The sequence below is a fragment of the Tinamus guttatus genome, unplaced genomic scaffold, assembly GCF_059628265.1.
Source record: "Tinamus guttatus ecotype Peru unplaced genomic scaffold, ASM5962826v1 Tinamus_guttatus_pri_ptg000004l, whole genome shotgun sequence".
Taxonomy (NCBI): domain Eukaryota; kingdom Metazoa; phylum Chordata; class Aves; order Tinamiformes; family Tinamidae; genus Tinamus; species Tinamus guttatus.
The window spans coordinates 11,505,306-11,530,141 of record NW_028288538.1 but is presented as its reverse complement, the minus strand read 5'-3'; the positions used below and the strand labels follow the sequence as shown (position 1 = coordinate 11,530,141).

The 24,836-nt window shown below is 40.6% G+C and overlaps 1 protein-coding gene across 1 annotated transcript in view; it reads right to left on the bottom strand.

Moving 5' to 3' along the window:
* Positions 1–212: 212 nt before the first annotated feature.
* The window catches only part of TIPE3 (TNF alpha induced protein 8 like 3), a 39,420-nt gene continuing 14,796 nt past the window's right edge, over positions 213–24,836 (bottom strand). Inside the window, exon 2 of the mRNA XM_088526784.1 lies at positions 213–1,239. Within this exon, the coding sequence (XP_088382910.1) occupies positions 677–1,239 (563 nt within the window). The 3' untranslated portion in view covers positions 213–676. The remainder of the gene's footprint in view (positions 1,240–24,836) is intronic.

Below are 24,836 nucleotides of genomic sequence, written 5' to 3'. Positions count from 1 at the left end.
TCAAAATGAAAGTTTCCCTCTCTTACTACAAAGAATAAAACAAACACCTTTAAAGGCAATATTGCTTTGTTAGAGCAGTTTTTTAAACTTTCTTATGCTTCTACTCAATTTGCATTATTTGATATCTACTCCTAGACTTAAATCACATGTAAGATCACATACAAAATCAGAGGTGCATCCTTGTATTGATTTCTGAAAACAGAGCTTAATCTTTTGTAGATCTACTTTGTCTTCAGCCTTTTTGATGGCTGTGGAGGTAATAAACATACACCAGGGGCAGCGTAGGGTAAATTCTATGCATGCTTTCTTGCCTTTTCCCATCTATTTTCACACAGCCATGTGTTTGAGTTTAGCTTTATTTTAGATACTAATATTCCAACACAAAGCTATTGAGACTGTGTTGAGTAGCAATCTGTTTCTGAAAAACATATACCAGCAAACTTGTTCACTCCACTCCTTGCAAAAACTTTTTTTTTCTGTGAAGAAAACATTAAAATTGATAGCTTTCTGATTTAGGTTTTCTACCTCATCATGAGCCAAGTGAGCACGTTCTGGCTCCTGTTGGAGACTGTAGTAAGAAAATGATAAGAAGGAAGCCCACATGCTCATCATAGCTCATGAAGAGTGACCAGGTACAGATAGAAGTTTTTGGTTGGCGGCTTCTTTAAGTGAAGTTTCAAAGGACTTTCTCATCAAGTAGTTTGTTGATACCATCACAAATCTTTTTGAGGTAAGGCTGGCAATCCCCATCAAGGCTGTACAGGGCAGTCAGAAATTCCACATCTGCAAAATGATTGAAGACATGGTTGATACGCCCATGGGACCTTGGTGTCAGGTGCCGCTCTACTAGTTCATGCACAAGGTCTTTGCATTCATTCAGAAGTTCTGCAAGAACATTTCTGTCAAATGTGTATTCTACCTCATAGAAACTGACAATTGTCATGGCAGTTTGGTTCAGCTTCTTCCTGAACTTGTCTACAATTTCCAGCTCTTCTTGGTTGAACTGATTATTTCGATAGAGGATCCCAATTTTTATTGCCACTTTAATCAGGTCCTTCATGATTTTATGAGCTTCTTTTTTGTTTCTTGTGTGCTCCTTTGTTACTTTGTACAGCTCATCAAAGATTTCACTGCTGGTGTCATCGATCAGCATGTTAGCCATGGTTTTGGTTGCCATTTTACTCAGGATCTTTTTCTGGGCTTGCAGTGCAAGATTCTTGGAACTGAAACAATCAGGACCTGTTTCAAGATAGCAGAAAAGAGGGAAAATGTTATTTTACTTTGTGAGTAATTTTCACAATCACTTATGAAAAGTAGTACTCGGCTGCACTGAGGCCTAGGATCAATAAATACAGTCAGTATTATAATAATGGGAATATTTCCAACACTATTTCCAGGTGTCTTCAGGGTCTCCGGGATCAGCATTTCAGGCTTTTTCCTAGTTGTCAGTAAGATTTTATTGTTGTTTATCAATTAACAGCAGAATATTCTGAGGGAAAAAATCAATGATAGTTCTTTGCTAGTCTCAATTTTTAAATCTAAAATCAAAATTTTCTTGGCAGATAGAAATGTGCTTAGAAAGGGAAATAAGCTATTAGATGAGTGAGATAAATTACTGACAAATACAAGAACTGAAAGAATTATACTTCTGGTCATTGGGAGTCACTGTTGTTCCACGGTAAGACTAAGCAGCAGCATATAAGGGCTGACAGAGCAAATCCATAAATTTCTAATAACTATACCTACATATTGAGGGGTTTTGTTTGTTAAAATTCTTGAGTTTGAATTTTGTGGATCATTGGTGCATTAGCATAGGTGATTCCTGCCCAAAGCAATTACCTGAGCTACTTGCTGTGCATTCATCAAATAAACATGAGTATCCTGGATTTTCATTTATTCATCCATGTAAGCTTCACTCAGCACAGTACATAAGTATGCAGTTAATTTTTGAGCATGTGGCTACTCCTGGACTTTATCCAATGAAGTCTGTAGTTATTACTTGGGATTAATTTTGACCTTTCTCTGTCCTTCACATTAACACTGGTTTTTAACTGACCCTGTGTAGACAAAGTAAAAGAAATAAATTTCGCATGAATCAATTATCCAGTTAAATACTGCAGTAGGGAAGTGCCTGTCGGCTCCAGGAGCATTTCATCATTATAGCAAAACGGTGATGAGCGATGCTTGAGTCTGAGACTCCTTCCTGCCGCTCCCCTCGCGTCTCGCCTAGCTGCCTGCTGGGCTGCAGGCCCCTTCAGGTGCCGCAGTGGAGTCGGGGGCTCTTCCTGTGCCAGGCGGGAGAGCCCAGTATCTGCGGACCTGAGTGGGGAAGGAGGCCGCGCTGCTTCCGCTGCTCCTCCGCTGCGGAGGAGTTAAGGCACGGAGATTAAAACACCCCAGACTCTCCAGCGCTGACTTCATTTTGGAGCATGAGTAGGGCTTAGGTTGGTTGGGTGAGCTCATGAGGCCCTTTCCAGCCCTTAGCATGGGAATGCTCATCCGCTAATCACGCTGCCATTCTGATGTGTAGCTGTGATCTGTGAGGGAGTGTGGTAGAGCCCAGAGACCCATCCGTGGCCTCGCTCACACTGCGGTGGTTTAACCAGAGGCTCAGGGGTCCCTCATGTTGTCTCATGAGGCAAAAGCGACACTGGGCACCAGTGCTCTCTGCAAATAAATCACATTGTGAATTGAAAGGCTTCGGATTAAATGAGATTTTTTAAAGTTAGTGAAAATTCCACATTAAAGTGGTCACCTTTCCTTGTGTGCTGCCACTATACTATTAAGCAAAATGAAATAGTAACATTTAATTTTAACAGAACCACCAGCTGGAAAAAATAATTCAATGTGCTTAAAAGAATTATCTGTCATTTAGAAGGAAAATTGTGGGCCTGATCTGCTGAGTAAAGGACATACAAAAACTATGATTTAATCTAGAAATGATAAAACCAGGATGAAATATTTTTTTCACTTTGTAGTACATGGGTATCTAAGTAGTATCCATGATGAATAATGCTGTGTATTGGCACAGTAAAATGGAAGATTCATGTTAGTGTGTTTCTGTAGTGTTTGCAGATGCAGTGGCTGCTGTGGATGCAGTTGTTTGGTTTCTGTTCTGAGCAAAAAATAAAAACATCGTTGCAGCAGGTTTTTAGAATATTAACACTCCTGATAATTTAGTTTCCACTTTCCGTAGGTGATAGCCCAAATGGCTCCCCCGGTGTTTAGTTCTTAGGACACAGGGCGCTTTGCCAGAATCATTGTGGGTCCGTGGCTTGAAGCAAAGGCTGAAGCAGCAGCATGCAGAAGTAGGTAGCAAGTGAGGGTGCACGTCCTGCAGTGCCCGCAGCGAGACAGTGCAGGCCATGGAAGGGCCAGCAGCCACCAGCACACTCACACACACGCACATGTGGCTGCCTTCCCCTGCATATGATTTCCAAAAGACAAGATTTGGTGTAAAACTTCTGATGAACTTATCAGAAGTAAGTCTACAAAGTGGATGCAAACAAAGCAGCAGGATTCTGTTTCTGCCTCTATACTGGATTCAAGTCCTGGTTCTCATCTATAAAATGGAACAGAATGTTAGCTTCAAATGGAGCTTTCCTCCCCGGGGATGACACTTCCAGGTTTGGTACCTTGATTCCACGACAACATGTCTTTCTATGAAAGGCCCAAGCTATAAACCGGGCAATACAGCCACAGAGAATTGAGTTTAGTTTAACTAAATGTTAAAGATGGAACAGTTTCCATGGATGCTTTATCTTATAAACAGGTGTTGCAGCCTGCTGCAAGTGTCCCCAGCACAAGGAAGAAGCCGAGAGGATGGGAAAGGATGATGATGGGTGCATCACATCTGAATAGGAGGAGGCCACCCGGGTATCCAGGTTGGTGCTCTGCAGAGGGCAGCCTGTGCCCTCCGCCTGCCCAGTGTCTGTTTGGGCTGTCGGGCACCACGCGCGTGGCCAGGAGGTATGGAACGGGTGTTGGGCCCCGCGTGGCCTGGGCAGCGGGGTGGGCTGTCTGCAACAGGCCGTGCTCAGCTCTCCTTTGGTTCTGGGCACGTGCAGTTTCGGAGCAGCGTGACCTGGAAGAATGCAGAGACTGGATTGTTGTGATTCCTGCCTCTGAAATCACACAGTGCTTAGGAACCAAGGTGATAACTTGCTTTTCAAAGATTGCAAGTAGACATATGATTAAATTCAGGCTTTCATGAGGACTGCAGGTTTACTGTAGAAGCCTTTTCTTGCTGCAATACAATGCTCTTACATAAAATACAACTTCTCTGCCTCCTACATATGGCAAATCTATTTTCTGCTTTCTTTCACATAACAAATCAGGAACAACATTACAGATGCTATTAGCTTTGAGGAACATTTAGAGAAAAAAAAAAAAAAGCCCTGAGCTTTGCTAGGTAACGATCAGCTTCCATTAGGATTTCTGGCGTCTTAGCTTTTCCTAAAGTAGGGACTCGTTCTGTCTCCGTATTTTCTCTCTTGCTTTTTAAATCCCCTAATGACTTGTGTATCATAAAAGCTATTCAAAAAGCCACGTGATCTTCCTTCCTACAAAAGTGCAGTTCTTCAGAGCTGTATTTCTGCAGCTGTCATATCTGAAACCCGAATGGATCCCTGGCCAGCCACGGGTGAGCTGACCTGCATCTTGGTAAAATAGGCACCGATGTCTCACTTCACCCAGTAGCGGAGATGCTTAAAGGAAGTGCAGAAAAATTTGCAAATCTAGATAGAGTTTTATAACTTTTGAGAGTCTTTCTGAGTATAAGGTAAAATATCTGTAATGTTCTCAGTATTTTGATTCCGGATGGTTATAAAGCATATGAAATGGTTAGAACTAAATGCTCCGCAATTCTGCTTTCATGTACGTATCCATCCATCCATGATGTATACAACGCACAAAGAGGATGTGCTCCCATGGTTGTGCACAGGAGAGAGCATGTAAACATGGTCATGGAAACAAACACACTGAGCACAGAGTCCATTTCATTCACAGTTAGCCTAATAAAGTTCTACAGCCAAGGATATTTTCTGCCTAGGCAAAAGGCTGGAAGATGTGTTGAAAGGAGCTCTGAGATGAGAATTTAGAGTAGGAGTTAATCTGCAGTTTCTGTGGAGGTGGCCATGTGTGTTTCCTTACTGTATTGGCAGGCTTGCTCGGAGAGGACGGAAAGAGAATGATTTACCTGTTTTTGTCGCACTTGCATAATCAGGTTTAGGTATCTGGCACTGGCAATTGTTACTAGAGTGCCCAGTGCACTCTGTGCTAATTTATCAACTACCTTAACTGTTGACTTCACCTGCCCAAAGGCTGCTGACGCTTGCAGCTGTGTCACCTCCCCTACACCGTGAGCGCTGGCCCTGCTAACTCTCAGCTGGTGATGCGCTGCACTTTCACACTGCTGCACATCTGGAAGTGCAGAGGCCAAGAACATACTGAAGAGGTAAGCTGAGCTACCGTAAATCGAAGAACTAAGCTGACAGCATGAGGGTGTCACAGGACCACAGCTGGCTCCTGCGGCCTGGCAGGGGTAGGAGGAGACTGGAATGGGAACAGGCCCCGCTCTGTGCTCCTGCTGTGCTATAAATAGGCAAGGGGCTGCATCTCTCCCTGAAGGAAAGGAAGGTATGCAGGAAAGAACAGATAACGATCAGGAAGTGGAATTATTTTTAATACTCCTGAATCTTCCATTTTCAAAACAGTGCAGTCTCTGCACTAAGAGACAGGCTTTAAAGGGGTCAGCAAAGCTGCTGGGAACCTGGGCAGCCACCCGCACTGCCCGCTGCTGCAGGGACGCCAAGCCGTGCGGCAGGCGGGCTCGGCAGGCGGGCTGGGCTGCAAGTAGCTGCACTTTGAAATCTGTGTAAGAAACATGCCCAGCTGAGCAGGAAGAGGAGTGTCCTCCTAGTCTGACAGAGTTTTGACATGCACATAAGAATGTGAGGCAACTGTTTCATAAGGCTTTTACAAAGAGTTAAATGAGTTCTGTATATCTAAGTGGTCAATCAAAAGTTTATTCTCTTGTTGATGCTCCACTGGGCCTGCACTTACCTTCACTTCTAAATAGTTTATAAGCATAAATAACCTTACAGGAAAACAAGAGCAGGAAGTTTTATTAGGCTGTTAGGTAAAACCAAAACTGTAGAAGGACAAAGACAGGGTAGCACAAATTTGGAGAGGGGAGTTTATGTAAAACCACAAGCAACAACAAATTACTTTGCTTAATTTGCACCAGACACAGACAAAATGTTAAGAGTCACTGAGCTGTGAATCAATTTGTTTCACTTATCCTTTATGTGTCATTTATGTGCTGTAAGAATGGTTAGAAAAGTGAATGGCAGAACTCAGGATTTCAAAATAGCTCTAAAACATATATAGGAAAAAAGAAGTGCACTAAAAGCACTTCTGCAGTTGTATTTTAGTACTGTGCAACCAGAGAGCTAGCTCTAAATGTGCGTATTACTCTTGGACAACTACGGGATCCCTGCAGAAGAAACATTCAGTATTTCCAGTAACTTTAAGCCAAGAAATCCAATAAAACAGATGGAATATATCAGTTTTCAGGGAGGGCCAAACTAAACGTGTAAGCACACAAGGCCTAGCACTGAAATTCCTAATGCTTCCAAATTGTGACTATGAGCATAAAAGGGTTGCTCGTTTTCATAATGGATTGGGAGGTGCAGACTGGTAATTATATGATCCTAGGAGAACATACTGGTAACTGAAGTCTGAAATAAAATTTGGATATGCTGAAAATGGCAGCAGCAGCACTGCAAAGAGGAAACATGACTGAATGGAAAGAAAAGAGATCTTTTTCCTCTCAATATTTTTTACAAGCAGCAATTACTTTGCAAAAAAAGCAGTCTCTGGCATCTAGTGACTGGAGATTACTAACGGTAATTTTATTTCAGCATCTGGATTGTATTTTGGACTTTCTTATATTAATGCATTGCCCCTGTGTTCTAACGTGTCTTTCAGTCCGTGGCAAAGATGGTGGTAGGCGAGGAGATTCTTTCTGTGAGGAGAACGGGAGCAAAGCAGAAGGACCAGCTGGGCTGCTGTCCTTGTCCCAGGGATGGCTCCAGAGACTGGATCCAGAGGACCAGAGTGCAGTTGCTGCTCCGGGAGGTCTGCCGGAGTTGCCAAGAAAGAGGCTGGCTGAGCTCCTGCTTGAATTGGGTAGGATTTCTTTTTGGCCTTCAAAATGTCAGTGATTTTTCAATATATGCTATGTAGTAAATTATAGGTTTTAATTAATGAAGAGTTTAATTTCAGTCTCTGGAAGAGTTTGTGTTTAATCTCTTTTGCCTTTCCCACAATTATGAGATTTCTTACAACTATTTCCTAACAAAGACACTTGGCACTTAAAAATAAGATAATATGTTGATTATGTAACAGAAATTTTGTTACATTATAATTACATTACATCACATTATATTATTATCTGTAAGGATAATACCTCTACAGGAAAGCTTGCTTGTTATACTGTCTGGCCATGCAACTTCCTCAGGACAGTAATAAGTTTTTGTATGTGCAAAGCAAATTTTTACTACGTAGACAGGACATGGTCTCTGTGGGAACATCAGGCACATAACGAACAGTAAATGTATTATCTTGCTAAGGAAAAAAATCTCATAGACTCCTTTAAAAGGATGCAGACATTATATTCTTCCACACAATGTAACAATTATCTAGAAAAGAAAAGATATTTTCTTGCCAAAGTAGTATTTGTCACTGATAAAACTTTCAAGATCTTGTAGCTATCCTGTTTTTGTCCAGCCACAATTATTGTAGCAACTTGTCTTTCTAGATAAGAATCTGTAGAATGTGCTTTTGGAGTTACTTATCATCAATTTCCAAACTGATAGATGCAGTTTTGAACAAAAATTTGAACAAGATCACAAGGACTGAATAACAGAAAGCAGAACCTATATTATCTAAGCACCTATGATAAAGCTACACATCTGGGAACCCATATGCTAGAGTGATTTCACTTAAAGCTGTTCAGTTTTGTGGTACTATAGTAAAGTTTTAAATCCTAATTTGTCTTCAATGTGCAGTGTTATTCTTGCTCAAGGAATTTAGTAAGAACTTTAAGAAAATAAATAAAAGCCACAGTCAGAATGGATGGAATTTATCTATAAGGCAGATGCTGTAAGTCTGTGCTTTGAGTGTTCACTTGCTCTCTGCAAGGCTCGGGCTCTGCATCCTCCTGATGCAGCGAGGGGTGTGATGCCAGGGAGCAGCTACGCTCTCTTTCTGACAGCTCTGGTTTGAGCAGCAGAGTATGAAGATCTGGAGGGAATAACCTCCTCATTTCACGAATGATTTAAACAGGTTCTTGATGAGGCTGCATCAGATCTCTTCATTCATCTCCTTCTGGCAGTGTGAGAGGAAGACAAGGGCTAGTGGAGGGATGTGGCTTTGGGCTCGCTTGCTGTAACAGCACTAGCTCCTAGTTAACAGGAGATGCACCAATACCTTAAATGCTTGTCCTTTCCTCGACAAGAAGAAATGCCTCCCAGCAGGAATTTTAATAATATGTCTTTGGAAAAGCAAGGCCTGGCAATATCAACTCTAAATATTAAATAAGGCCTCTGTGCACTATGTTTGCTTTGAATAGATTAAGTGCAGCCAATAAACGGGCTTTTTTTTCCCCATTCTTTTATTAAGAGAATTCTGAGGATTTGTTTTTATGACTTTTAAGCTGTTTCTTGTTGCAGTATGTTGTTCTTTCTCTAGAGATATACTTCCTTGTCTTTTACATAAGAGTGATTTTATTTTTGACTCTAATATATTAAGAATGGCATGAAAAATAACCACTTCTGCATTCTAAGGATGTACAAAATTCCCTAAGAGAGCAGGCCTCTCTGAAGAGGCTGTGAAACTGTGAGCTGGCATGGCTCTGCTGCTTAATATGAGGCCAAAAGTAAAACATAAAAGCTATTTCTCCTAAACAAGGTCAAGGTGGTTTAAACTCGCAGAAGACAACAGGCTGCACGTGCAGCAGGCGCAGGCTGCTGCTGAGCCAGCTGCCTCCCCAGCTGCACCCGAGCGAGAGGACGCGTTTATGAGCCCAGAACAGCAGCCGTGGAGAGCGAAGCTCGTCTCTGTGCACAGCAACTGCTCTCTTCAGCACTCTGTTACGTTCCTCAGGTACACCCGAAATACCTGCTTTGCCCCATATAGCAACAGGGAAGCAACACTCTAATTCACTTGTAAAGCTATTTTGTGGGTGTGTGTTCAGTGCTGCTTTTTTAATGTTACTTGGAGTCCAGGGCCTTAGCACTTAGTCACACTCTCACTTCTGATCTGTGCTTGGCTGCAGCACAGAGAAAATATCAGCTGTTCTGACTTACATTTTAAACTGTTTTGCTTCATCTACCATAATAGGTAACAGGATATCAGTCCAGCTCAGACCTTACAAACATGGCAGGGAGAATTTCTTTGCCTTTTGAAGCAGAAAGTTTTATTTTGCTCAGTTCTGATTAGCTGATATTTTTTGCTGTAGTTTTACAGCAAAGGTGCTGTATCGGAGCCGAATTTTGCTTGTGCAAGTCCATAAAAGACCTGAGAGCATCCTCCCTTTTTGAGTAAGGACTACTGATAATATCAATGTCTGAATGGTGCTATGTCTGGTTGCTTTTAACTCATTTTAAGAGCTTTTTTTTTTTTTTTTTCCCCAGGCTTGAAGTGTAAAGATTCCTTTAGCAACTTCATACAGACAATCCTATTATGGCCTTGCTGAAACAAAACTTCTGCTATTTAATTATAAAACAACCCATCTATAGTGAGTTGGGCCAGTGCTATAGCTACAAATGGACCAGTAGTGTCAAAATAATAATAATAAAAGTAATCAGATTAGTCTAGGTGGGAAGCATATGAGTATACTCCATTTACTTGGAGATACTGGGAAAAGGGGCATGACAGTAGGAGTAGTGCAGGGGTTTTTTTCCTTCTTGAACAGAGAACAGTATACACTTACTGAAATAGCTACCCATGAGCAAACACTCCTACTTTACATAAATAAAAAATCTAATCTGAAATTGTTGGTATTGTCAGTCTGGGGTTAAACCGCTGCCTGATTTTCAGACTGAAAGGGCTAGAAAAGTGTTTCTTAATGATGGCAAAGCTGAAACTGAAAAGGCAAAAGATGGGAACCTTTAAAAAGAAAAGGAGAAGCTGCTTGTGCCTGTTTACTGCTGCTCCCCAAGGAGGACAACAAAACTAGAAGATTCTCCATTATTGTTTAAAACAATGCTCTACTGTTTGCCTGGTTATTGCTGCACTGGATTTTTATGGTTTCAGAATGTTTGGCTGTGTAGAGTCCTTTACATGTTTGTTTTTTATTGCCTCTGGAGAAGGATTAGCTACTGGGGAGATGCCAACACAGATTCAAAATGGAAAACTCTGACCAAGGGAAAAATTAACTACAGTCAATGCAGCTGGGATTCATCACCCTCTCCATCTCTTATAACTCTTTGTGCATCTACATGGGGATTCACTGGGAGGAAGGCAGCACATGTTGCCTCGTGCCTCAGATGTGATCTATAACCCTGATTGTCTTTAAGCTGAAGCCTGGTTAGGAGTTTCACATTCTGCACTGCTCACCTGCAGCTTTAGATCACACATCCCACCAGGATGCGCAAAACACTGGGAATGCAGTATGTGGTGGCTTCCATGGCTGGGAAGAAGGATGCATGCTGATATGGATCTGTCCCACAGGAATTAGACCACCTGCTTTATTCCCCAGAATTGTTCTCTGAAACCCTGTCATAAAGAACAACCACTGTTTATATAGCATTTGTTTATACAGCGTGTTGGAAAACTACTGAAACTACTTAGTTTCCTGTCATTGCATCTTACAGTTTGGTAAATCCTTTTCTAGATATCCAATCTTGCATTTCTTAGTCCCACCAAGACTCTACTGAATTCAGTATTCTTGTTGCTGACCAAGTCTGACAAAGCTTCTTATTCAGCTCTCACCAATCCAGAAGGAATAAAAGTGCATTAGCTCTCCCCTCTCTTATGTTTCCCAAACCACAAGTGAGGAAAAATACTGGTTCCTTTCTCGAACAGCAAGTTGTCACTCACCTGTTGTGCATGGCTACATGCAGGCAGTCCACCAGAGAGGACCTTCTGGCAAGGGAGGAAGGGCTTGGATCCCAATTCTAAAAAGGGGTTGTATTGGGGAAGTCTAACCACCATGTGATGGGCTTCTCTGCGCAAATAAGACTACTCTGTTCATGCATTTTGCAGGTTTCAGCTTTTGCTGAAACAGCATCTTCTTGTAGTTTCACTTCTGCATTGCTGCAGCTAGCACGGCGTAGCCCAGGCACAGCCCAGGCACTTGCACACTGACCTGATGAACAAGGAGCAGAAGGGGATCGCTGCTGCACGGAGCCTTCGGTCACAAACTGTATTTGTAGCCTTTTAAATGGTGACTGGAGTCTTAACAAGGTGCAATCATATACTATATACCCGTCAGTCACTGCTCTTAATGCATATAACAAACTAATCTCAAGAGCGTGCTATGAGTTTCCACAAAACCTGGAAAACAATGAGCCAATTTTTATGCTTCGGATATAAATATCAGATCATATATTTCTAAATAAGGAATGGTTAAGACTAACATGTGAATAAACTCTCCAAGAAAGTAATACAGTTGAGTGATATTCTAAAATAGAACTAAATCGTACAACTTTACTAACGAGCATTGTTCATTTAGTGAAACTTTCTAAGGCGATGTAGACACACAGTAAGAAAGCCTGCAGTTGTGCCCACAGTGAGGTAGCACAGCCTAATATACTGAACATGAGAGGTCAATCCAGGTTTGGAACAAAAGGTCTTTTTTTATTCTTTTTGTCTCATTTTAATTATTGTTAATTGGAGCTGCTAATTTTGTGCCAGAGCCCTACGCTACATTGTATTTGAAGCTTCCCTTGGCAAGGCACTTAGCAGAACTTTAATTCAGCTGACCTAACCTCCATAGACTTATTTTTGTCACCCAGCTCAAAGGCTGGTGTGCCTTTTTTTTCACCTTTTGGCAAGTGTCTTCAAACAGCTCCCTTTGCAGCGCTGGGTTTGTGCTCCCACAGAGGAGCTGCGGGCGCTGGGGCCTGTCGGTGCTGCCGGCCCTGCCGCCCTGGCCGCGTCGGCTCCGCCGCTCGCAGGGCTCTCCGGGCTCGCTGCAGGGACGCTGCGGCCGGCGCCAGCCCCCTGCCTGCCCCTCCTTCCTTCAAGCTCAGAGCCTGAGGATAATTTACAATTAACTGTTTTTCAGGGTCCTTTCCCCACATATTAGATCCTGTTGTGTTTACACAGAACACACAGGTAAAAAGCTTTTACCCTTCCAGCATGCTTAACAGCTAACCCTCTTATGTGAAATACGCTCATGATAAAACCACATTTTCTTACTGAAAACAGAACCCCAGTGAGCCTCTCGCACTAACATCCCGCTATGTGAACTCTCATTAAGCGCATTCCAGTGGTGCCAGCTTAGTGACATCTCCTGATTTCACTTTAATATACATTGAAATCACTAGTGAGATTTTATCAAAGAAAAAAAAATTCAAGAATGCCAGAAACCTCTCTTGCATACCCCTAGAAATCAGAGTAGCACTTCAGATCTTGTGAGATTTTGACAAATGGAGACAGTGAGTAAAAAACGATAATGTCAGTTGTCATTGCCTGAATTTTGGTCCCTCATCCATCCTCATCCATGGAATAGGCTCATCCATATCCTCTAATTCATGTGTCCCATAACTCACACATGGGACACAAATCACTTTTTAGTCACGGTCTAAGGATGCGTCCAGATAACTGAAAACATTAGCACTAGAAACATAAATATGTAAATATGATACTCCACCAGAATTTATTCAGGCAGCATTTTATTTCTTAATCTACACATCTGTAATAATTGTACTGTTTTGTATACTGACCAAATGGAAGTTGATAATCTCATCAAGATTGCAAGGGGTACGGTCTAGAAAAATTCTTGAGATGCTTGAGAATTCTATCGATACCTGCTTTATTCCAGAATAAACAGTAGAACCCAACCATAGAAACAATTTGCACTGCTTAAACTTGGAAAAAATATATGCATCTGAATGTATCTGCACCAAACTCAGTTTTGGCTATGCCTTCAATGACTTCTTTTAGCATTTTTTTTCATATTTTATGCTTACCTATAAAGAATCCTTTTTTAAAAAGCATGCATTAACTGATATCTACATACTGATAGAAGAATCAATGAAACTATATGCATTCAAAGGCAATTCTCTCCTTTGTTCTCTGTTTCTAAAAATAACAAAATTAAAAATGGCCAAGATAATGTAGTAAGAAAAGGTTATCTGGATATTTGCTCAGATAAATTATGGTAAATAAATATTCAAACAAAATGTTTGCTCTTATTTTCTTTATGAAGAACCTTTTAGCATTGTAGAATAGCCTGAGAAGTACCTCTAGGTCCTAAAGTTACTTATGATCAGAGAAATTTAGCACGTGATCTCACCTCCTTTTGGATAGATCGGAATCTCTTTCACTATATTCAGTGTTTCATTAAAAAAAATGTTTACTGGTGTAAACAACAATAACATAAACAGGCCACATAAGATGTTAGAGATGATAACAAGAAGATTACTTTTCTAGAGACAGCCCCCTTTTCTGTGATATGCTCAAACTTGACCACAACAGTTTCCCAACAAAGACTGACCTTATATCCGGCAGATGCTCTTCCCCAATTTCTTTAGAGGGAACTTTCTATTTAAAGGGGAGATATTTCACTTATATCTTTTGAGTTTCACTGTGCCATATTTTTTGGACTACCTAGTCTCTGTACAGCTATTTGGTGTTATAGCATACATTGCACAGGTGCCTACTACTTGAGTTAATGTCCTGAAGTCAAAATATGTGTCTTCATCTTATTCAGGCTCTGATCCCCCAGCCTCGGGATGGGATTAGCAAATCTTGAGGACTATTTTCTGACTTCTCTCTTTTTTTTTAATGCTTATTTTTTGTTATGACAACTTCTCTAACAAAGAATGTGTTTGTTCTTGTCTCCTTCCTCCTTCGTGTGTTCATAATAATATAATTTGTCTGGAATACAGGAATGTAAATTACTTATGTAACTGTATTAGATTGTGTTAGTGAGGGTATTATCATACCATTCAGGTTCATACCTGAATTATACCTTCAGGTTTAAAAAGATAGGAACAAAAGATACAGTACACCACAGCAGCAAGTGAAAAAACAGCCTCAGATACGGGAATGGAGAAGTGTGCAGTGGATGACAAAAAATGTTTTGAAATATTATAAGCTAATTCAACCAAGCTGTCATGATTTACAAGATTTCTAGAACTCTTAGTTCTGCGTTACTTTTTGCCTATCATTCTTAGCACATATGCTAGTTAATGTGTTTTGGTTAAATATGGGCAACTATAATCACACTCTGTTCTTCAAGTCCTAGTTGTGTAATTTTTCTTCCTCCTTTGTTATACAAGAAAAACAGACTTTCCTTTGCCAAAGATGGTGTTAGACCTCTGACTGCTTCTAGTGTGGTCCAAATGATATGTTACCATGAAACTCAGTATTCTGCTGGTAATGAAATTTGATTTTACTCATTTATGGGTTAACTGTGGGGCCATCTAGATACTACTCTTTTGATTTAGAAACCTCCCACAGAGCTCTGCTTTGGTGAGAAAACATTAGAGGGACCGCTGAGTCACGTGCAGCACACCCTGTGCTCTCTGCGTTGTTTAAGTGACACTTGGTATTGCATTAATAGAGGCATCTCCTGATTTGTTCATATCTGTTCTGAAACATACCTGCTTTATTTCCTTCATCTACAAAGATGCAAGCTAAATGGAGTTTTCCTCCCTTTTCCGAGTTTTCTGAAAAGTAATGTTCTTTCTGATCTCTGTTTAACAGCACCGGTCGAGCGGGCGCACGTGCTCCTCAGCGAGCACCCGGCCGCGGCGCTGAGGTGGGACGTGCACATCGGAGCCGGCGCTGCAGCTCCGAGGGTCAAGGACAACTAATGTGGCCCGAGGTTGCTTTGGGTAATATTTGCTTGGCCAATAAATCGAGGGTATGTTTCAGAATGGGCTTCACTCCCCTTTCACAGTCACATTTTTCTTTCTTGTAATGTCGACAGTAATTTACAACAAAACTGCTTTTTAATTATAGCAATTCCCAAAGTGTCTATTATCACTAGTTGCTGCCTTTTTCTGTATTTTTGGAGTTACAGGTTAAAATGCCCAAGGTTGACTTAATGTTTCAGACTTAATGTTTACTTGGGAAGAGGAAAATACTTAGTAAAATTCTATGGTAACAGACATTTGCAGGGAACCTTTAAAACATTCAGTGGAAAAAGTTTCCTTTGACTCTTGCAGAATTTGCAGTGTTACATTGTGGCACAGTGTTAGTGAGTTCCACAGAGTAAAACTGTTTTGATTTGCTTTCTCCAACTGAGCTGTACAGAAATGAACTGCATGATCCAAGGGGTCTGCAGAGCAAACCAAAGAGTAATGCTTAGGAAGTCCTAGCTGACTGCAAGAGTTTAGTAACACCAGCAAAGCCACGTTCCTGTCAAAATATAAAATCTTTATCCTTTGAACGCACATAATAATGAACCTATTCTGCTCTGTTACTCCTGACCAAACTCACTGAAGTAGGAAGAGTGAATAAACAGCCGTTTCTTTTTCCATGGCCAGAGAACAGCCCTCAAAACCCTTTTCAGTAGTACCCTGATTAGAATGGCCAGAGGCTCAGGAGACTCTCAGTTCCAGCTTTGGCACCTTGCTGATTTTCAGCACTATTTGCTTTCTTTTTTAAGCTGAAAGCAAGTTGAAACCAATCAAAACAGGCTTTAGCAGACACAGATTTTGCAGTTAAGCCCTGCTTAAACTTATTGATGTAAACAGTTTTGCCATTTTATAAGACAGTTTTTGAGTAAAATGAGCAGATTTTAATGTGAAACTAAAGAAAAATATCCTGATTTTTTCCTCCCTTATATCTGTCCAAACATGTCCTAAGTTTTTGCCAGCACCAAGGTAATTCTGTCAATGCAGTCTAAAGTTTAATAGTCAGATTGAATCATATCCCAAAGATGAGTCAGAGCACTGCTGCAGTTTGCACTGAGCAACCATACGAAAATATAACCCTGGAATCAAAATGAATTTCTGGTCTTTCCTGTCTCTCCTGTCTCAAGGTTTGGACCCCGCCTCTGAAACCAGAGCTTATTGCTCTTCCTCAGCTGTGAGGAAAAATCCTGTGCTGTAAACTGTAAAGTTCCATCAACACTGACAAAGCGATACCGTACCATGACATCAGACTTTTTTTTAATAGATTGACTGAAGAACAATAATTACCCTGGGCCTAAAGAGATGAATAAGTAGATACAGCCATAACATACAACTGAGGAGAGCAAATTCATGAATTATGGCTATCCCTATCTTCAATATAAGCTGGAAACATTGTTATTAACTTGATTCTTATAGAAAATGTTAACTGATAGGATGTTGGAAATGTATGTATTTTTGATAAAATTCCATAGGATTTCCTGTCAGTCTCACAGGTTGTTCTACCTACGTCTATGGTTTGCAATAGCTTTGCAGCATGGCTTGTGGCAGAGAAAGTGAGATGTTCCTGTTGTGCAATCCATGTTTCTTTGCTCCTCTACAGACTATTAGAGCTGATATTGAGCTTCAACTTTTGCGCTTGTCTGGTAGACCTTAGCATCCTTCTCTTGTGTGTGGAGGGGAGCGGGAAGCTGTGTATATATTTAAACATTTCCTTGAGAAATTGTATTGTATTTTATTCTATTCTATTCTATTCTTAAGCAGAATGCAGCATCATTGGATTTTGTTAGTCTCTCAGCATTGTAAAGCCTTTACTTTTTAACCAGGCCTGGTCTTGCAAACATTTGTGTAGATTTCTCTAACACTACTGTAATTTCAACCCTGTGACACCATAGGAGCGACAGCAGTAATTGCTTCAGAAATTGTTATTACTGTCCAAAATATTTGTCATTTCATAGGATACCAAATGCATTTATTGGGATATCCTATTTCTAAAATATACGCTGGATAAATTATTGTTGTCATTCTAAATGTATGAAGCACTAAGAGAACAGCCTTCTTTCTCACAAACTCAGCAGGATTAAATTACATACTTTGGAAGAACTGCTGCTTATTAAGAAATTATTTATGAGATGAATTATATCACTTCTAAATATATAAAGATTTGGGATGGCTTCCAACAATTACTAAGGAAGCCAGCCAGGCAATGCTTTGCAATTAGAGCAGACTGACAATTTTGTTAACTTCCCTGTGTCCTGCATTCTTTCTGCCGTTTTTCAGGATCCAAGTGGATAATGTATTAACCTTTTACAACAGAAACCTCACACGTCTCCTCTTTGCTGTCCTTTCATGTTGTGATGATCAACAGGAACCTCCGTGTAGGTACTTACTACATGAAAGATTACTTTCTTGTCCATATAATTTCTGCTGGGGATGCTTAAGTTCCTGTGTTTAGTTAGGACCAGTTGTTGTGCAGAGCTTCAAAGCTTGTAGCTTCTGAGAGCTCATTTGTGTTTGTATTGTTCATTCTGTGATAATGATTATGCTCAGAAAACCTTACTTTTGTGCAGAAATGACTGACCTCCATGGTGACGCCTACACTGTCCAAGTTATTCAAGGAGACAAATATAACTCTATGACCTAAATTATTAGCAGGGGAATGGAGACAAATAATTAGAAACAAGAATGCTAAGCATAACAAAAATCTATTAAACCATCCCTTTTCCCACATGCATTGGATGAATTTCACAGGTTTACAAAGGGATTCTGCACCAGCTCCACACTACAGCTGATGTACTATACAGCACTTAAACTATCTCTATATAATAAAAGATGTCACACCTCTCCACAGAGATTTGGGCTACTTTCCTTCCTTACCCACGCTTACTTCTAGGCCTTTGCAGACCAGAGTAGCCCATTAACTTTTTCCAAGGTGTCAAGGAAGAGGATAACTAAGTCTATTACCTATAGGCTTAATGTATTTCTCAGTTCTCAGCTGAAAAAGGTTAATTAACCTGAAAAAATTCAAAATCTTGAATATCACTGAAGTAGACCATTGCAATGGGGGGATGTATTCTTTTATAGGAAAGTTTTCCCATTCCGGGCTATAGCTGCTGCCGCTGCGGCGTTTCCGCTGTTCCGCGCTGAAGGAGGACATCTCCTCCACAGTATACAGGGCCTGTCTTTCTTGCTGGGATTGCCTGTTTTAAGTGGCCACTCAAATAACTAACTGGAATTATTTCTCTTTTCCAGCACTTCAGAATAGATAACAAACCTATTTGGGTATCTGGTGTATTTATCAGCTCCATTAATTGTTCGTGTAGTTACTGATGATCCTTTGCAGGACTTAAATAAATGGTTCTCCTCGATTAGTGCAGGAAAATGAAACCAGATTGTGTTACTTGCAAGGATGATTTAAAATGATGGAAATAATTCATGTACATAAATAGTGCAACACAAGCTCATTGAACAGCTGCCAGCTGAAACAGCAGCCTATTTTGTGCTATGCATTTCACTGATTCCTTCCTAGGGTGTTCCTTGTACATTAAGAAACAATCTACAGTTGTTGAGCTTGAACTGCTCTTTTCTGTGAAGCAGTTGTTCCAGCGCCTTTTCCAAAAGCTCCTTTTGAAAGCTAAAATACTGTGGCACGGAGGTCTGCCAGAGAAGTCTGCTGGGAGCGCAGGAATGCCCTCCTTGCCTGCTGTGTGCAGGGCCTGCCCGTCTCCTCCCGCTCCGCTGGGACAATTCACATGCTGTAATAGTGGCTACCACTTTTCTTGTTCTCTGTATGAATTTCAGCCAGTGGATTCATGAAGCCATGTCCTTCAGTACTGACCTGCAGGCAGAGCACAGCTTGACACCACTGCTGGCCTTCCTGGAGCCCTGCTGACCCTGTCATATTACCTACCCTGTCATATTGCTCCCTGTGACAACATATTAAGGAGTTAACAGTAGAACAATCTACTCTTTTTAATAAGGCTTCTGTAAGTTGGTTTCAGGAATATAAGTTTTCTGGACATAGAACTACCATCTAAACTGATATTTTTAGAAGACTGTAACTGTGTGTGGGAGATAACACATTGGATGGCCTTGCAGTGCTTGACAAAATTAAGGTAGGGAAACCTTGGGAGTGTGGAGGATGGTATTTGACAATGTGAAAAAAATCCTGCTTTTTCTTAACTTATATGTATATGGACAGCAGGGACTTTGGCTACTCCCTATAGATGTAGTTGCTCCACAGATTCCTAGGAGCAACCCAAGGTGGTCTGCAAGGCTTCATCCAATTAGCCCTATGCAGACAGTGGATCATTCTGTGACTCCTACAGCTGAACTACTCTAACTTGTGTTTAATTCTGCTTACAGATTAATCTCATAAAAGATATTTTAGGGCCATATCTCCTTAACCAGACTTTTGTGGAACATCTACCAGGCTCTTTAAAACTATACTCTGGCAAGCCAGGAAGCTTCTGTAAAACTCTTACCTATATAGAGCAACTATGAATAGTCATTTGTGCCCAGAATTCAATATTTTTCTTAATACTACATATATTTTGCAGTAATGGAACATACAGAGAATCCCTACAAAGGTCACTCACTTTAAGGTGACTCTGAGTCCTTAAGAGCGTATGGATCTTAGGTCCTTCCTGGATTGTGTTTTGAGGATCTTTTGTACCCGTATACATTTAACTGCCAGTGCTGCAGCAGGGCAGAGAAAGGAGTGGGAGGAAGAGGGAAAGAAAATCCTGCTCCTCCTGTCCCCCTGCTTGTGCTAAGTCCTTCATTCCGTTAGGTGCTTGTGCTGCGCCATGGGCCTTCCCCTTTTAGACCACGGCTGCATCTATTCCTGTCAATCTTGCAATCTAACCTTCTTCTGTCCCTTTGACAACAGCTGGCTGTTCAGAGCTCTTCCAAAATAGCACTTGGATGCTCCAAAAATTATCACAGTTTCTCTTTTGAGTCACATCCAATGTGGGCTATATCAATTTATTTACTATATATCTAAAAGCCCTTTGACATCCCAATCAGTAGTAAAATGAAATAAACACTGGTTGCTTTTGAGATGTATCAGTCTTTACACCATTATGGAGAGCCTGAGAGGAAATCAGAGTAATAACTTTTGAATCTGTCTGCAAATAGCAACTCACACAAATATATTAAAAAAGAGTTTTAAAATATTCTATAAACTTTTATAATTGGAAAGCCCTCAAAACATGTTAAACACAAATATCTTTCCATTTTGGCTGCAGAGTATATTTTGATTAATAAGCCAATACCACATAACATGTTGATACTAATAAATAAGCACAAGATGAGTGCTGTCAAGCAGAGTGTAGCTCTAACCAGTTATCCGTGTTAATACTTAGCACCTAGTAGCACCTAAGAGAACCTCTACTCAGTGAGAGTGGAGAAATCCACTGGATTTGTGTTAGAAAGACCTTCCTGCAATATCCTTATTTGGAGAAGAAAAATGAAAAGAAACTGAAGCAAGTTTATTTTTGGTTTGTCCCTCCAAGGAGAAGTTATGAAAATCCCCTTCCTCCTGTCAAACCGTACAGAGCAGGATTTCATAGCTTATGTCATAGCTAGAATAATGTGTTTCTTCACTAGTCAGATTTTTTTTTAAGCGTTGGAAAGGTGATGCCCTTATTAAAATATTTCCGATAGGAGTGTTGTTTGGCTTCTCAACACCTCCATAACATCTAGGTTCAAGATTCAGCCCTGTATCTTGATCTTACTCCACAGTCACTTCAGATAGTAAGAAACCAATCTTTGGCAGACGTTCACGCACAGCACCCAACTTTCCTCATTTCATAATCTCCCAGGGAAGCAGGAGTCTGGCTCTATTTATCACTCTTTTTTATAGATGCCATTAAATACGCCTATAGATGCCATCATGGGCACTGCAGCAGGTAATCTGTCTGTCTGCAGCCCACAGGCAGCTATTCACTTCACAGGATCCCATTCTCATTATGCAGGTAGTTTCTATGCTTTTCAGAGGATTACAGTAATAGACCTTGAAGTCTGATTCATTGAATATGTCGTCTTAATTTTTATCTTTAAAGGCTTTCACAGCAACCTGTTTCTGAGCTATTTAAAATTCCCTTACTTAGTTAAAAAGTAGTATTACTGCTGCCACGGATTTGTTAGAAAGATAATGACAGATCTGTTTTGAGCTTCAAATAGCAGGCACTTAGGCTGGGAGCTTGTTCATTTTGCTTTCATAATGAGATACCAAATTTTTGTTCATGTTACAACTCTGTACAACAAAGACCTAATTAGAAAACTGCCTAGCAAATGACAAAGCCCAGATTTTTTTTCTGCTTGAGGCATAATGTTTGAATTCATTCACGTAAATCAGAAATACAGAAGAGAAGGATAATCCGATAGATTAATGTAACATTTTTATTTCCAAATAATTTGTATCAAGTTCTCCTTTTTCTTATCTCCATACAAAACTATATTCAATTTTTCTAGGAAAAAAAAAAAGGCACCTCTTGCTTCCCACATTCCCGTTACTCTCTGCTAAGCTGTAAACCTGCAGCCTGTTATCCATTTCAGAGGACACATGCCAGTGTTTCTTCAGTTTACCCAGTCATATCATCTGGGTCTTTGTACCCCTCAGATTTCACACTCAAGCTGAGACCTTTCATTAATGGTTCCAGAAGGACAGATCTGGGGAGGGAGTTAATCATGATATCTCTGGTCCATCCAAGTATTATAAAATATGCAGGGAAAACTGAACTTTGAAAAGCTCTTTCCGTCTGAACATTTTGACTTCACATGAACCCTAGATTCTTTAGTCAGACTGTTTTGTGCATTTAGACATCAACTTCTGCTATTTCTTCTCGCGATAGGAATCCAGCTTCACACATCCGCTAAGTAAGTACAATTGAGAACGAAGTATTACTGTACAGCAATACTGCTGTTTCTTAGCAACCTCGAGGATATGCTGGAGGATGTGAGAGAGACCCAAATAACATCACTTTTAGATTGAGAATTTCCACCCAGACTCAACTACTAGTGAGAGCCATTTTACTTCAAATCTCTATTTGCCTGTCTCAGTGCTACATCTCTTGCAGCCTCTAACAGCATGATTTTCACAGGCCAGTAAGACACCTCAGCATTTTATTTCCCCAGAACTCATAATATCTGCTTTCTACTTCTGAGTCCCAAAAACGTGTAAAATTTAATTATAAAAATATTTTCCTGCTTCCTTTGTACCAGACTTATGCCTAGTACTAACTCCTCACTTTATGGGAGGCTAACCAAATTAAGTTATACATAATAAATTTTATTAATAGCATATTTCTTTCCTTACCTTGTACAGATTAAAAAAATAAACTCATAAAAGCTCACTTGGTAATTTTGTTTTTTCCCATAAGGCTAAGTAAGCATTTTGAGTACTTAAATTGTTTTACTCTATTCTGGGGATACATATGTCGCATATTAATTAGTTTTAAATTGCAAAGCAAAAATAGTTGTCACTTATTTTTCAAAAATATTAATAGAATTTTTAAAGTCTAACAGAAGAAATATGAATAAAAAGAGTTTTTAAGGCATGCTGAATCTCTCTGTGCTACCATGCTATGTAGTCCAAGTCTGTGCAATTGCCACTTGCATATAACACTGCTCTATTAGTATGAACCCTGTAGTTGAGCTTTTAGACTGGGCATATTCTGACAGACAGAATATGCAGAAACAGGAGCTTTGCAAAGTCACATTGCTTTTCTCACAGGTGCTGATTAAGTCATGGAAGTACCTCACAGATAACCTGGGCATTACAACTCCTACCAGGGAGAACACCCTCATTTCTTCACCTCTACAGCACGGCAGCACTGAGCCAGTCATAGGAGACACATCTCACATGGAACAAGACGAAGAGCACAAGGCCAGCATTCAACATGGCACCATGCCCGCTATTTGGCTTTCTTTTTAGGAGGGAGTCTGAGCTAAAGGGCACTGCTGCTACCTCTGCTCTGCGACTACAGCACAAGGTGCTTCTTGTCAGCAAATCAGCAGCTCTGCTGACCTGGTGCTTGTTGAAAGCCGAGAGGCCATAGTGGTGGCTGCTGCATGTGTGTGGATGGGTTACTTGCAGCAGGGGAATGAAAGGAAAGTAGTTGTGAGTGGTTTGTGGTCAGAGTGCATCATTGCAAAGGTAAGTGTGAGGCTTTTTCCTGTTACTGCTACATCTTCTAACCTGGGAAGTCTTGGGGTTGCTATCTGTTGAAGGCCAGGATGATGTTTGGTGCAACTATCATGAAGTGTTTTGCTCTGTTCCTGTAAATGGATTTGCTGTTGGCCTCTGTTACAGGCCACTTACTAGGCTAGAAGGACACTTTGTCTGGCTTAGTGCCTGCTCTGTGTAGTACAAAATAATACATATGCTGAGGCATGTAAGGAAAGCTTCTGCGAGAAGCAGTGGCTTTTTTTTTTTCTCGCAGTCCTCCAGGAAGGAGTATTCTAGCTAATGATGTTTTTTTTTTTAAGTCCTTCTGTATTGCTCTGGCTCACAGAAGAAAAAAATAAAAGGTACAGATAGAAGCAAGGTTTCTCTGTATGGTTGCTATAGTTTTATTTCCTCATCGCATAAAGCTGAGAATGGATTCAACTGATTATATAAGCTGTTGATTTTCTTTAAAGAAGTACATCTAAAGATGTAAAAATCTAGCTCTACAACTTTTCAGTTATGAACACTGTGCTCTCGCACTATGTGTTGGAGGCTTACAGGACTTGGGGGTTCACCTTTTCAGGCACTAAGTTCAGTAACATATCTGCCAAGACTTCGTGTCCCTCTCTGTATTTAAAGGACTGCTTTTTACAATGGATTTTAATGTTGAAGTTGGTTTGGCAGATCTTGGACTTGATTTATTTATTTCCTCCTCCCAAGCAAAGGCCCTGTTTAATAGTCTTAGAGAAATGCAGGAAATCACTGGGTTAACCAGGCATGTGTTCCAGGCTCAGGGGATGATCACTGAAAAGAGTATTCCCTTGTGCTGTAGGTTCAAACACTCCCTAGTAACCCACTGTTTTATTTCAAATTATTTCTGTTGAGATATTCAATATATTTTGATTTAAGAGGTTTATGAATGTTTAACCCTTTTGTATTCTAAGGCTTGACTAGCTCGCGGTGGTATAATAGCTGAGCATCGTGCCAATGGCCTTCTGCAGTTGTTCTTGTCCATGCATTTTATTTGGGTAGTTTTGCTCTGATGGGCTTTTCTTGCACAGCCCAGATTGACTCTGTAGCCCACTGCCTTTGAGAAGATAAGGCAGTGCTGCTGCCCACTTCCCCTTGTGTTCAGAAGTTCCAAGCCCGCTCCTCCTGTTGCAGGTAAATGCAAAACTGTCCTTGGCTTGAAGCGTGTATCGCTCTTTTGTTCTGAAGCATGGAGCTGAAGAGAGGCTGTGTTCTCGGCCTTGCCTTGTTTTGAATTTGTAAAAAGGTGGATGAGATGGTAGGTCTCCTTGGTTAGAGTCTCAGCAGAACAATCAAGACCCTGATCCCCTGAGTGTTCGAGTAACCCGGCTCAAAATGTTTCACCTCCCTTACTTTCTGTGAAGCGCAAAGAAGGGAAACTGAAGTGTCTAAACCTATTCTTTATGGCTTTGCAGGAGGTTGGGATGAACACCTGAGTTATAGAATACTCCATCTGTTAAGGTATAGCCTAAAGCCTTCCAGAAATGGTTTGTTTTCTGTTGCTCCTGTGAGCAAAAGGGTCTTCATTTTTTACCTCC